Consider the following 14,704-nt stretch of genomic DNA (forward strand, 5'->3'; position numbering starts at 1 on the left):
GCGACCATAACATCCAACGATATAGGGTTAAAGTAATTTTTAAACCGTATTGTACTGCATTTTTGTTGGGATGTTGTGTATTAATCACATAGAAACATTCCTTTATACAACTCAGCGATACTTCCTTTACTTTTCATCATAACTTTTCTAAATATTTACCACAACCAAACATAATAACAATAAAAACCCTGTCAGATGCACTAAAACCGTCCAAATCCAGCCCAATAATAAAACTCATGTCCAGTCTCCAATTGCAAAGTCACAGATCTGCAGCGTTTTGATGTTTTCTGAGCGAAACGTGATCTGGAAACTCAAACCGTTTTGCTAAATAAACAAAAGCTCCGATGACCTCAGACTGTACTGGAAGCCACCTCTGCTCGTGTCATTGTGGGAGCAGCCGAACGGGAACAAAACCATCTGTGTCTCCTCAGAACAGAACACCACTGCACACTTTGTATCGTCTATGATGTAAAAACAGGCCCAGGTGTCTACTAACAAAGATAACAAACGCTCCAACCATCTGTGAGGAAACATTTTAAAGAGAAGGTTTGTGTTCAGATCAAAGCAAATCATTAAAATGGAAATGAAGATTAGAGTATCAATAAAAACACAGTAATATTTATCCATGTCATGGTTTTTAAAAACTGGAAGAAATGAATCATGAGTTCTGCATTAACTAAACAGACTGAAGCAAGAAAGAGCAAACAATAATGGAATAATAGCTATTTTTAGGCACAGCATAAAATAAACTATAACACTTCTAATGAATAAAATAAAATAAAAAATAAAAATAATAAATAATAAAATAAAATTGGAAAAAAAGCATTAAAATAAAACAATAATAAAATAAAATTAAAAATAACATAATAAAAATAAAATGACATTGAAAATAAAAACAAAAACATAAAATAAAAATAATTAAATTGAATATAAAAATAATAAAGTAAAAAATAATAATAATAAAATCAAATAATAAATAACAAAATTACCTAAAAATGAAAATTAAAATAATACAATAAAAATAAATAAACTAAAGATTGAAACATATGAGGCATTACACAGGTGAGCTCCCCCTCTCCACTGATATAAGAAAATTCAAACATCCTTCACTTGACTCATTGCCCGACACAGAACATTTTTGTTATGAAAGAGCAGCTCAGCTCCGTCTACAGTGTCCTGCTGTGAGAAACAATGACACATGTGAAATGAGAAAGGGTTTAATCCTGTTTAAAAGGAAGAACACAACAGTTCAGTGAGAATCAGAGCCCCTCACTTAAACAATGTAGGATGTAACTTTCATTTGTGCACGTGACTAAATTATTTTTTTTCTTTCCCTTTGTTATTTTTTACAATATTATTTGACCTGCCATGTATGTGCATTAGAATTGTGTACTGTATATTAGTTTTTATATATATACACTTCTAGTGCTGCTGTCAGACTCATAATTTTGGTCTTAAAATGTTCGTATTAACCCGCTTTACATCATCCTCGGCCTCACTCCTGATTGGCTCTATGGTTGCCAAGATACTCGTGGTCGTAATTCCAAATTGACTGGAGTCGAACGCTGTGGGTGACGTCACACTCGCTTAGTCCATTTCTTTATACAGTCTGTGATATATACTCATCTTTTGTCAGTGGGGTCATTTTTTGGTTTGTATAAAATGTAAAAAAAACAAAAAAATACAAACATTGACACATTTACACAACATTTCTGATACCTATTGATCCTGAGCAGCTAATACAAAAATATAAATCCCACTGTGTGTCTATATTCCCATATTTCACCATCGTTTGTGCAGTATATAAAAACTAAAGGTTCGTGTGTGTCGGCTGTGTTTTACCCTGGTGCTGTAGCTGGTCCAGATCCAGGTACTTGCTGGGTTTAGGGTTGAATCCTCGAGCGGCTTCTCTCTCTGCTTCTCTGCGTCTCTGCGTCTCCTGCTGTCTCGCCCGCCTCACTACCTCCTCCTGCAGCTCGTCCAGCTCACTGCGCCCGGGGCCTGACACAGTAACACAGATGAAGCTCCTCTGGGTTTTAAAGAAGAACTATTGTGTTTGTGTCTCTATAGTTCTCATCTCTGACACTTGTGGATCATTATGTTATAATTTACACATTTTAAATCACAATATTCATCCAAAACGACACTACAGCGGAGCCAGGACGAACTGTGAAATACACGTGAGTCACTATTAATTAATTAAACAAGACAGAAATGTGAGAAAATGTTAATGCCTGTGTGAGAAAAGTGTATAAAGTGTGTGGTGAGGGGTTTTACAGCAAAAAACATACAGAATAATTGTAAAAAATAAAACTGATAACTTCACAGATTTCGCCTATTGCGGGTTACTTTTAGAATGTAACCCCTGCGATAAACGAGAGACCGCTGTATTGATACTTTGCAACTGATGTCAGCATTTCCTGGAGGTATGAGGCTAACTGGAGGCACTGCTCTGTCTGAAGATCTCTTAGACTTTAACATTCATTTTAACACAATCTGAAAGAGCTGGTTTAGTTGGCGCTTTAACAGGTGAGCTGATTATTCTTGTTAAACATGTCTCTCACAAGCTAGCATTAGCATTAGCCAACAGTTTTTCAGTCACTCATCTTTTTGTGTAAAATCAAACTCCTAAACAGGACCATGAACGCTCAGATTGACCACAGGCTCATGAAAATTTACTGTTTAAATCACTTTTGGATTTATTTTTGAGTTTTCAGACAATCTTAAAACTTTTTCGGCAGTGTTTGCTAATGTGTACACTGTGTCACCATGGAAACCACTGAACATTTCACCATAAAGATACACGTAGAACCCCCCTCAGCGTGACGTCACTGCAAAGTATCAGTTTTTAATGGTCAGTGGTCAGTCTGTACCTGTGTTGGTGGCGTCCCGAGGCGTCTCTTGTAAAATGGCGCCGCTGCTTTTGGACTTTGGCACTGATCTCCACGAAGGTCCAGACATCAGGGCGCGCTTCTGTTGACCCACCTCCCTGTCAGGACAAACGCAAGAACGAGTCATTTCTGCTCTCTCAAATAAACACCACATTTGTTTTAAGAATAACTATAATAATAATACTTTTTTTTATATGCGTCTAAAGAATTTGTAACCTTAAAACCAGACAGAGTTGTACATCATGATGAAGACTTAAATCTGATTGGTCGAAACACCCCAACAGCGGAACAAGCCGAGACATCAAACTGGACTAAATACGTTCATCCCATGAAAGTATAATCAAAATGTGGAAAGTGAACCCAAGATGGCGTCGTGCTGTTTTCAGTGGCCTGAGCTCATTGGCTCATGGGCCCATTACTTCCTCAATACAGACTAGCTTCTCCCACCGTGTGACGTCAGAATCAGAGCGATAGCAGCTAGAGCGGAGGTAGCGAGGGGTCAGACGCTTTGAGGATTTAAAATTTTGAATGTTCATGTTGGGAAAATAGAGAATAATCCTGCAAAACTAGACCTTTGTGAAAGCTGGATGCCCTGTCAAAACACGAAGAGTTTGAATTCACAGAAAATGCATTGTGTTCTATGGTCAGGTCAGAGGTCAGGTACGCCAACTCTAACCCTCCGTTATACTGTGCTCTATGGGAGAATTTTGTCTGAGGCCCAGCTGCAGTACCTGGAGCGGCCTCTAGTCAATCTCGCCCCAGGACAGAGACTCATGTCTGTTTCAGTTCACAATGCTGCGATTGGTCTGTGACTGTTCTAAACCTCCCAGGACTGTCTCACTTCCTCAGGTTTCCTCAGTTAAACGCTCGTTAAAACAGTTCCACATTACTTTAGCTTTAAAGTCGATGAATAAAAACACCATAGAGTTGACGTAGCTGCTCGCTGTCTCACCTGTCGGGGCTGGTGCTGTTCCTCTCACTGCTCTCGTAGCCGCTCTCCATCCTCTGTATGAGCCGTGGTTGGTGTTCCGCTCCTCGGGGCAGGGGCGGAGCGGCCGGGGGTCCCATGGCCTCCTCCCTGCCCTCTGCCTCTGCCGCCCCCTGCTGCAGAGGAGGAGGAGGGGGAGGAGCAGGGCCGGGCGCGGGGAAGGAGTCCTGGAGCTCTGGAGGTAGAGGGGGCACCGGCGGAGCGCTGTAGCCCACGCACGAGGCCTTCTGTCGGGTGAAGATGCTGTCGATGTTCAGGGCCTCTCTCCGGGGCCTCCAGGTCGGCCGGTAACGACTTCCAGAAGAACTGCACAAATTCAGAGTTTTATCTTTAAGTAACTGTTTTGGCAGATTTATACCGGGTTCTAATTTAAAGTGTAACTAAATCTCTACTGAACTAAAAGTAAAAGGAGCTGTTAACTTGAAAACTACCACTTCATGACATCACAAGGTGGAACAGAGCATTTTAAACTTTGAGTAACACTTTATTATTAGTCTGTCTATATCTCCAAACATGTGTGAATGAAACAAAACACAACTCCAGGTCTGTTTTTGAGGGGTAACAGCATTATAAAATGACTTCAAGCTACAAGAGTCAGTTTGTGTCATATAGGACCTTTAAGGTGTGTCACATGTCTCTGAGCTCTCAGCTGTTTGGTCCGTTTTGCTTTACACCAAAAGAGGAAATGCTTTCAAGCAATGTCCCATCTCATCACTGACCAGTTTAGTCTAGGTTTAGTCCTGGTTTAGGCCTAGTTTAGTTCTGGTTTATTCATGGCGAGTCCAAATTAGTCCTGGTTTAGCCCTTGTTTAGTCCAGATTTAGTCCTGGTTTAGACCTGGTCAGCTCGAGATTAGCTTTGGTCTAATCCTAGTTTAGTCCCGGTTTAGATCTGGTGTGGACTTGGTTTGTTCGTTATAAATACAGTCTTTGGTTTTAGGGGCCCAGTATTGAACCCTCTTTGTGTTAATTTATATTAGAGGGGGGCCCAAGTGAGGCCCCCAAATTTCTGTTGACGGAGTGTGTTAGTGTGTGTTTAAGATTAGCAATGAAGTAGCAGCATTGCAGTTTAAAGCTCATATGGCATTGTGTTTTGTTTTTTTTAGGTTAATGTGGGAATGGAACAACTAACCCACTGGTAATTGGGCACAAATATACCAATAATATTAAGTAACTACACTATTTCAGTTATCAATCATTTAAACTACTAATAACATATTGATCGTGATTCTTGTCTCATTAAAAGCAAATTAAAACAGCTTTAAATATGAATTTCCAGAACTTAAACAATATAAACTTTTAATATAACTTTTAATTTAATCAATCATTTAATTCAATCATCACAAGATAATAGCTCTTATCTATTATCTTGTTATTGCTTGTTACCTTTTTCCTGCTGTTCTTTAACTGTGTGGTTTAATACTGGAATTTCCCCACTGTGGGACTAATAATTTTATCTTATTTAACAAAAATAAAACTCAAAACTCTTCCTTCTAAACACTTTACTGACAGAACGGGCTGTAGACCTCGACTATATATTATATTCATCTAAAACGACGTAATAAAAGAAACAAAGCCGCAAAATGGCGTATTGAAAATAACATAAGACTCATTAGCATTAACAAAAGTACTGTATATCTGTGCACTGCAGTACCTGGACTTGCTCTCGCTGCTGGTGCTGTCATCCTCCCAGTGCGGCCCCCCGACCCCTCCCTCACAGCCCCCGACTCCAGACGACGAAGAGGAGGAGAGCGGGCGAGAGGAAGAGGAGGAGGAGAGTGGATGAGAAGAAGAGGAGGAGGAGAGCGGGCGAGAGGAAGAGGAGGAGGAGGTGTTTGGTCTCCGTGACGACAGCAGGTACACCGCGGTCTCTTTGTACTCGCCCAGAGGAGGAGAGGGAGGCCGTGCCGGACCCTCCACCGCTGAGCCTGTAGGGGGCAGAGCAGAGGCTGTGAGGGCTCAAGTACTTTGGATATGTTTTACTTCTAGTTTTGGATATGTTTTACTTCTAATTCGTTGTAGTTGCAGTATCTTAGCAGTTAGAGTGTGGTTCTTCTTGTTTGGAGCAGTGCATATTGTTGTTGTGTCACTGGGCAAGACACTTTACTAATGTGTGAATGCAGCAGTAGTTTAACATCACCAAGTATGAGCTGAAAAATGCACACTGACAGAGAGACCCTTTCACGGAGCGTTCACACAATCACCACATCTAAACTGGTTCAAAACTGAGACTGAATCTGGAACTAGGCCTGGACTAGGCCTGGACTAGACCAGGACTAGACCTGGACTAGACCAGGACTAGACATGGACTAGACCTGGACTAGACCTGGACTAGACCAAGGTATGAAAGTACTGAATTCATTTCCTCAGGTGCAGCTCCACATTACTGTAACACTCCACCATTTTAAAAACAAATATGTACAGAGGGAGAGACTGCAGAGGGGCTTTTATTTATCCCAATGGGGGTAATTAGGCAGAGGGCAGAAGAGGAGGAGGAGGAAGAAGAAGAAGGAAGAGGAGGGTAAAGAGGAGGGAGAAGAAGAGGGGGTAGAGGAGGAAGAGTAAAGTACAGAGGAGGATAGAAAGAAAGTAGAGGAGGGAGAAGAGGAAGAAGAGGAGGGAGAAGAGGAAGGTGCAGAAGAGGGGGAAGAGGAGGATGAAGTGCTGTATAAAGTTGTAGTTTTGCTTGTTCACCATGTGCTGCAGTGTATTCCCGGGGCTCACTGCGGCCGCTGCTAAAGTGGTTACTGTAAATGAATGCAATAACTCTGCATTTGGGTTCAATGCAGCAAAACACACACAGCTGTCAGTGATAATACACTATATGATACACACACACACATACACACGTACACACAGCTGTCAGCGATAATACACTATATGACACACACACACACACCCCTACATACACATAGTTGTCAGTGATAATACACTATATGATACACACACACACCCCCACAAACACACGTACACACAGCTGTCAGCGACAATACACTATATGATACACACACACACACACACACACACACACACACACACGCACGCACGTACACACAGCTGTCAGCGATAATACACTATATTATACACACACACATAGTTGTCAGTGATAATACACTATATTATACACACACACACACATGCACACAGTTGTCAGTGATAATACACTATATTATACACTAATACACATACACATATACGCAGATATATACACACGCACACACACACCTGTCAGCGATAATACACATTATATACACACATTATATACACACACACTAATACACACACAGCTGTCAGCAAAAATGCACTATATTATACACTATTATACACACACACACACATTACAGATGTGTTTATTGCTAAAAAAGAAAAAAAGATGACATTAGATGACTTTTCCACAGCCCCTGATGCCAAACAAGATCGTGTAGCTCTGTTTGATTTAACTGAAGCTTTTGTTTCAGTGGTTCAGTGGAGTCGTCTTGAAGCGTCTGAAGCAGAGAGGATTTGAAAATGTTTCATGTGATTGGTTCCAAAATTCTCTTTAAGTCAAGGAGTGCCCCAAGGCTCAATTTTAGGCCCGCTACTTTTTACTATAGTTACTGGAGGTTCTGAGCGTTCACAAGAGGCCTGTCCATATACTCATATATGTGTTTGTGTAGTACAGGTGGAGTGCAGGTGGAGTACAGGTGGAGTACAGGTGGAGAAGAGGTGGAGCGCAGGTTGGATTACAGGCAGAGTACACAGTAGGCCTACCTCTGATATATATATGTGTTTGTGTACTCCAGGTGAAGTACAGGTGGAGCACAGGTGGATTACAGGTGGAGTACATGTGAGTAAAGGTGGAGTACACAATAGGCCTACCTCTGATGTCCGGTCCCTGCGTGGTAGTCCCAGTCTGGTAGTTACACACCACAGTGGCCTGAGAGTCGGTGGAGAGGTGGGACCCGGGGGAGTGGTGCGACGGGCGGGGGCGGGGTCTGTGACCGCTGCTGTCTGTGGAGGAGTCTGTGCGAGTGTCTGAGGAGATGGACGGCTCACGACCTGAAGAAGAATGAGATGAACAGAACGTGAGTGCATTTGGACGATTTATATACACTTTAAAGACACACAAAATAACTAATTATTTCATTACATGTCCATTACACTAAAGCCCTATCATGTAACTTTAGCAACAAAAATAAATAAATAAAAGCATGTTTTTTTCATTTTGGAAAAGTGTGTCTATAATCCTCCTCTGTCTGGCATAAAGTTAGTACGGTTTTAACTGCGTGTTTCCATGGAAACGTGCAGGTGACTGAACACCTCCAGAAAGATACATGGTGTTGCTTTAAAGTTCCACTACGTGATATTTCTAGAGGAGGGTTTGACTTGGTAGTCTTTATGAGGACACTACAGCTCTGCTTGGAGAGTTCCACAGTCAGGCATTAAACTTATCCATCTCCATGGAGACAAGGAGGAGGTGTGCCCTGGTCAGGAGGAGGCGCCTTCGCTCACAGTGAGAGACTGACATGTGGATATTTAACAGCGTCTTAAATGAATTTAAATGGCTTCTATTGACTCCAGCTCCTGATCTGCATAAACTTGACCAACAATTTGTTTAATACAGGCCAAAGACGAGGTCGATCGATCCAAAAGAGCTCAGTCCATCATTTAAACACGAAGGAACAGGAATTTCACATAAACAGCTCCATAACAGAAACTTAAAAACACCTCTGTAAGATCGACTTTAACAGGCCACAACAATGTTCTAGCCAGAATGTCCCCAAATCCTCCTTTTGATTTAAGTCATCCACATGTTTGACCTTTTCTTACTTAGAGACTAAACAAAGAGGCAACACCGACCCCCAGAATTTAAATAAAAGCAAACAATGCCACAACAAAACACTCTCCAGTTTTCAAACATCGTGAACTAAAGTGTCCCACTGAAACAATGAGCAGCAGAGTGAGCCACAGGTTAAAGGATCAACCTTCACTTTTCATACAGAAAAAAACTATAAATATTAAACTTGACTTTTTCGGGAGTTTTTTTCTCACTTGTTCCGTCTGTAGAATCGTGACAAAGAACCTTCATGTTTGCTGTGGACGTAACATTTACAGTGTGACCTTCACCCTCCACCTTAATGCGGTGGAGGGTTCAAAAGATCCCAGGTGCCATGTTGTCGAGGGATTCATGCCCTGGGTTAGGTCACTCATGGGTCACTCATGGGTCACTCAAGCCAAACAGGTCCTGGGACAGTCAGACAGAGAGAGGGGCAGAAGCTCTTTATGATGAGCACCACATCAAGGACAGTTACATCACCCTGGACCCATAGACCCCCACCCTGGAGTCACTGGCCCCCACCCTGGAGTCACGGTGGACCAGGACCAGCAACGTGCACTAGTGCAGTTTGAGCCGAGTGGGATGAGAATCAGTTCTTTCAAATCTGAGGCAATGGTTCTCCACAGTAAAAAGGTAGCGCCCTCTGCAGGTGGGTGGAGAGACCTGCCTTAAGTGGAGGCATTGAAGTATCTTGGGGTCTCTTCTCTGGGGAGGTGTTCACGTCCCACTGGGAGGAGTCCCCGGAGAAGACCCAGGACATACTAGAGGGACTATGTCTATTGGCTGACCTGGGAAAGTCTTGGGGTCAAACTGGAGGAGATGGATGAAGTGTCTGGGGTGAGGGAAGTCTGGGAGTCCCTGATTAAACTGTTGAAACTGGACTTCTGATCCAGGAAATGTTTCAGTATCGATGCTAAATATAATTAGCCCTGACTTGATTTTTTTAAATCGTTCTAAGTAGTTAAAGGAGTGAAGTCGTACCTTTTCTCACTCGTATATTCTAAACTCTCTACACAACTATGCCACTGCAGAGGACCTCCAGTTTTCAGAAAAGTCCTGTGTAAAAATAGCCGGTGCTGGAGTCTATAAATGTAGCATAGCGCCGTTAGCACTACCTGAGTCTTCACTGTCGTATCCGGCCTTGGTGCTGACGTGCAGCTCCAGATGAGGGTTAGGACTAAAACAGGGGCTGGGGCTGTCCTGCAGTACTACCGGGGTCCCACGGGGGTCAGCGTAGAGCAGCAGCAGAGGCTGGTAGTGGCCCTTTATACAGCGAGACACAACGTCCTTCCACTTGGGCCCAATCTGATGAGGAATGGAGGAAAGATATTTAGATGAATGGAACACACTGAGGAAATGATACAAGAAGTAATGAGGTTTTATAATTAACACAGAAAATATAAGGTCCAACAGTTTAAAGGAGCAATATCACACAAAACTGACTCTTGTAGCTTTAATCTGTGTTCTAATGTTGTTACCTCCTCAAAAACAGACCTGGAGTTGTGTTTTGTTTCATTCACACATGTTTGAGTAACACTTTATTATTAGTCTGTCTACATCTCCAAAGCTCAAAATGCTCTGTTCCACCTTGTGATGTCATGAAGTGGTAGTTTAAGTTAACAGCTACATTTTACCTTTAGTTCAGTAGAGATTTGCAATTCCAGAGCTGAAAATGATCTAAATGATTCTAGTGAAGGTGTATGGAGTTTAAAAACACAATGGAGCACTTCCTGTATTACCACGTGATGACATCACAAGGTGGAGCAGAGTGTTTTCATGCAGGGTTTGTGTGTTAAACATGTGTGAATGAAACAAAACACAACTCCAGGTCTGTTTGTTATGATGAAACAACATTAGAACAGAGATCAGAAAGGTCAAATAGCAAAATGTAAATAATTTTATGTTTAAATCACAAATGTGGATTCAGGGTTGCCAGATACGTGAGGTAATTTTATCCATTTCAATCAATACATAAAAATAAAAAGTCAGATTTTCTTTTTTTATTTTTACTTTGGCGTGTCAAAAGTATTGCAAATCTAATACTAATTGATACTAAAACAAATATCAAAACAAGACGCTCAAAAATCACATAAGTGGATAATACTGGACTGTTCCATTTTGTGTTGAAAATTACAATATTGTCAAAAAAAAAAACTGTTTAAAATGATTTGGGAAGCGAAATCAGAATCGAGAATTGAGTATCGAGTATTCTTTATTGTCATGGCAACACTATTTTGCAGACAGTAAACATTAGAAACATTAAGGCCAATTATCGGAGAGAAAACAGCGAGCTCCTGTATCGACTCTATAGAAACGTGTTAAAGTCAGACGCTGCAGAACAGGACAAGGTCACGTTTGCTCAGGCGGAGGGAGTTTTACAAGAAAAATAATAATAGGGCCGTTTATTAAAGCTACACTGCGTGACTTTTCTGCCAGAGAGCACGGTGTAAGTAGAGATGCCTCCAGGCTAATTTACAAGTCAGATCAGTGGAGAAGCGACGTCACTCACAAGGTATTCAAGGTATTTTTGGTCAATAAAAACACACAATAATAATAAAAATGGTGATAGGGTAGATTTATTTAAAGGTGCGCTGCGTAACTTTTCTGGCAGAGAGCACACTGTAAGTAGGTGACGCTAGCAGGGCAAGTTACAAGTCAGATCAGTGGAGAAGCGACCTCACTCACAAGGTATTCAAGGTATTTTTGGTGAATAAAAACACATAATAATTAATTAATTAATTAAAAATCAATAGATAAATAAATACGTAAATAGTAATAGGGTAGATTTATTTAAAGGTACACTGCGTGACTTTTCTGGCAGAGCGCATGCTGTAAGTAGGTGACGCTAGCAGGGCAAATTACAAGTCAGATCAGTGGAGAAGCGACCTCACTCACAATAAGAAGACCGGTTATTCAAGTAGCTAGAAATGCTACAAAGATTATATATTTTTGTATCTTTAATGTGAATTGCTGTAAATGAGCTCGCCTCTCCACAGATCTTAAACTTGACCAGGTGGCGTGTTTATCATTATGAATATTGACAAGTTTAATGCCATACTGCGGACTGTCCCGGGCAACGTGATAACATCTCCATGGAGACGAGCAGGTGGCAATCGCTCCACCAGAAATGTTACATAGTGCATCTTTACAGTTCGTTCCATAAGTGCTGATGTGCTGCTTTTGGAGATTTTTTTTAACCGAACGAATTAACCATTTTCGGTCAGTTTCAAACATAAATTGGCAGAGAAACCCACAAATCTGCCAGAATAATCGAAAATTAATGATAGAAATGTGAAAATATCGAGGTAAAAGACAGAAAATCCAAGTGTGAAAACGCAGAAATCTCTTAACATTTTGGTGCAGTTTAGCCATTTTTAAAAACAAAAATAAACATATTCAACTCTGTATTTATCAGCAGATTTTAAAATAAATAAATACTGGGACATATTTGGTTATTTTGTGTCGATATGATCAGATTTAAACCATTAAGATTTGAATTAATAACTCGTCTGACTCATTACAGACTCAAACTGATGACTTAAGTGTTTCATTCTGCTGTTTATTTCTTGCAGCTCATGATTTTGAACAATATTGTAGATTTAGGATAGTTTTGTTGTTAGTTTTTCGATATATCGAACTTCAAAATGTGTTATCATGACACGACTGGATACACTTTAGTACTAAAACGGGAATCTTCGGAGTCGTAACAGCTGTGTGAGGATATCTACGGACTTGCAAGTCAAATCTGCACACAGCGTACAAGCTAATGTAAACAAAACAAGATGGAAAACAGCTTTGAAACTATTAATGTCTATACAATTAGCCGCATTTAGCATCAATGACAATAACAGCGACTATACAACGCCGATGCAGGAGGAGGATCCTATAGACGCCCCTAAATGTCACATCTGCAAACAGCAAAGTAACTAGTTTTATTTTTACGCTGTGTATATTTTTGCATGATTAAATCGTGTAAAAATAGAGTTAGCATTGATATAAATACATATACATCCAAGGATAACTGCAATGCTGCAAACAGCCTCACTCAAAGTAACCTACATCTCCTGTCCCCAGGTACAAACACAGCACCGCAGCCGCTACTGTACTCTGCACCCCATTTCAAGTGTTACATCATCGTCCCGGCAACCGAAAACATCCCAGAATAAACAGGAATTAAAGCGGATGATGTGCGGCTTACCTCTTTAACGTGAGCGTCGTCAAAGTACATCCACTTCCGGAGCTTGGTTTGGAAGAAGAAGGTGGAATAGTGTTTGCCGTAGTAGCAAACCATTCCAACCAAGTACAGCTCCGCCTGACGCGCTCGCTCCTCCGTCACACGAAAGAACAGCTACGGGAGGAGAGAGGGAGAGGAGGAGGGAGGGGAGGAGAGGGAGGAGAGAGAGAGAGGGGGTACAAGCAGGAGAGACAGAGGAGCAAAAGAGAGGAAAGTGTGAGAGAGAAGATGAGATAGGAAGAGAGGACAGAGAGGAGCAGGAGAGAGGGATGAGTTATAAGCAGGAGAAAGAGAGAAGGGGGGGTGGAGGGAGAAGGGAGAGAGAGGAGGAGGGGGAGAGGTAGCAGAGAAAGGAGAGAGAGGGAGGGATGGAGGGAGCCAGAGAGGGGAAGAGGGATGAGTTATAAGTAGGAGGGAAGGGGGGAGGGAGGGGGGAGGGAGGGGGAAGGAGGGAGGGGAGAGGAGGGAGGGAAGGGGGGAGGGAGGGGGGAAGGGGGGAGGGAGGGAGGGAGGGGAGAAGAGGGAGGAGAGAAGGGGCGGGGGGGGGTTACAAACAGGAGAGACAGAGGAGCAAAAGAGAGGGAGGAGAGGGAGAGAGAGAGATGGAGGGTAGGAGGGGCAAGAGAGAGGGATGTGATAAAAGCAAGAGAGAGGAGGAAAAGAAAAGGAAGGAGAGAGAATGTGTGAGAAGATGGGATAGGAAGAGAGAACAGAGAGGAGCAGGATGGAGGGATGAGTTATAAGCAGGAGAGAGATGGGGTTACAAGCAGGAGAGAGAGAGGAGCAAAAGGGAGGGCAGAGAGGGAGGGATGTGTTAGAAGCAGAAGAGAAAGAGGAGCAAAAGAGGGAAGGAGGATAAAAGTGTGAGAGAGAAGTTGGGATAGGAAGAGAGGACAGAGGAGCAGGATGGAGGGATGAGTTATAGGCAGGACAGAGAAGAGCAAAAGAGGAAGGGAGAAGCAGGAGAGAGGGAGGAGTTATGAGCAGGAGAGAGAGAGCAAGAGGGAGGGGGAAGAGACGAGGGGAGTGTTAGAAGCAGAAGAGAAGAGCAAAAGAGGGATGGAGGAGGAAGATGGGATAGGAAGAGTGGACAGAGAGAAGCAGAAGCAAGGGATGAGTTATGAGCAGGAGAGAGAGAGACATAAAAAAGATTGGGAGGGAGAAGGTGAGAGAGAATGAGAGAGAAAGAAAGGGGTGAATTAGAAGCAGGAGCAAGAGGAGCGGAAGGGAGGGAGGAGTACGGATGAGAGAAAGGAAGGAGAAAGAGGGAGAAAGAGAAGAGAATAGGAAGGACATTGAGTCCAAAGAGAGAGAGGGAGTGAAAGATCAGAGGTAAAGACAGAAAAAATGAGAGAAAGACACAAGATAAAGACAGAGGAGAGGTGAAGGAGAGAGAGAAAGAGAGGAGGGAACGAAAGATGAATAATGTGTATAATGAATGTAAGTATAGGGCAAAAAGAAGAGAAAGAAGTGAGAGAGGGAGGGTGGATAAGGTAGAGTGAAGGAGAGATGGATAGATGTGTATTGTGCATAAATAATAAAGAGAGAAAGAGGGGTTTAGTTCACAGCAGTGGACAAAAGAAGGAGAGATGGAGAGAAAGAGATAAAGGGAGGAAAAATAAAAGAGAGAGAGGAGTTATTGTGACTATAGAGTCCGGCCGTATGCAGTCATCCTTCACTCTGCCGCACTCTGCTCCAGCACGAGCCCATCTCCTCCTCCTCCTCTCCTCGTTCTCCTCTCCTCTTCCTCCTCTGTTCCTCTCTTCTTCCTCCTCT

At 42.3% G+C, this 14,704-nt stretch overlaps 1 protein-coding gene across 1 annotated transcript in view; it reads right to left on the bottom strand.

The window, feature by feature from the left end:
* Positions 1-14,704, bottom strand: part of LOC117386890 (inactive ubiquitin carboxyl-terminal hydrolase 54-like) — a 67,157-nt gene that overhangs the window by 19,933 nt on the left and 32,520 nt on the right. Inside the window, exons 10-17 of the mRNA XM_055229844.1 lie at positions 12,893-13,042; positions 9,810-9,999; positions 7,733-7,916; positions 6,926-6,952; positions 5,533-5,718; positions 3,844-4,185; positions 2,874-3,025; positions 1,843-2,001 (exon numbers count right to left, since the gene is read on the bottom strand). Of these exons, the coding sequence (XP_055085819.1) occupies positions 1,843-2,001; positions 2,874-3,025; positions 3,844-4,185; positions 5,533-5,718; positions 6,926-6,952; positions 7,733-7,916; positions 9,810-9,999; positions 12,893-13,042 (1,390 nt within the window). The remainder of the gene's footprint in view (positions 1-1,842; positions 2,002-2,873; positions 3,026-3,843; positions 4,186-5,532; positions 5,719-6,925; positions 6,953-7,732; positions 7,917-9,809; positions 10,000-12,892; positions 13,043-14,704) is intronic.

The sequence above is a fragment of the Periophthalmus magnuspinnatus genome, chromosome 19 (assembly GCF_009829125.3).
Source record: "Periophthalmus magnuspinnatus isolate fPerMag1 chromosome 19, fPerMag1.2.pri, whole genome shotgun sequence".
NCBI classification, from domain to species: Eukaryota; Metazoa; Chordata; class Actinopteri; order Gobiiformes; family Gobiidae; genus Periophthalmus; species Periophthalmus magnuspinnatus.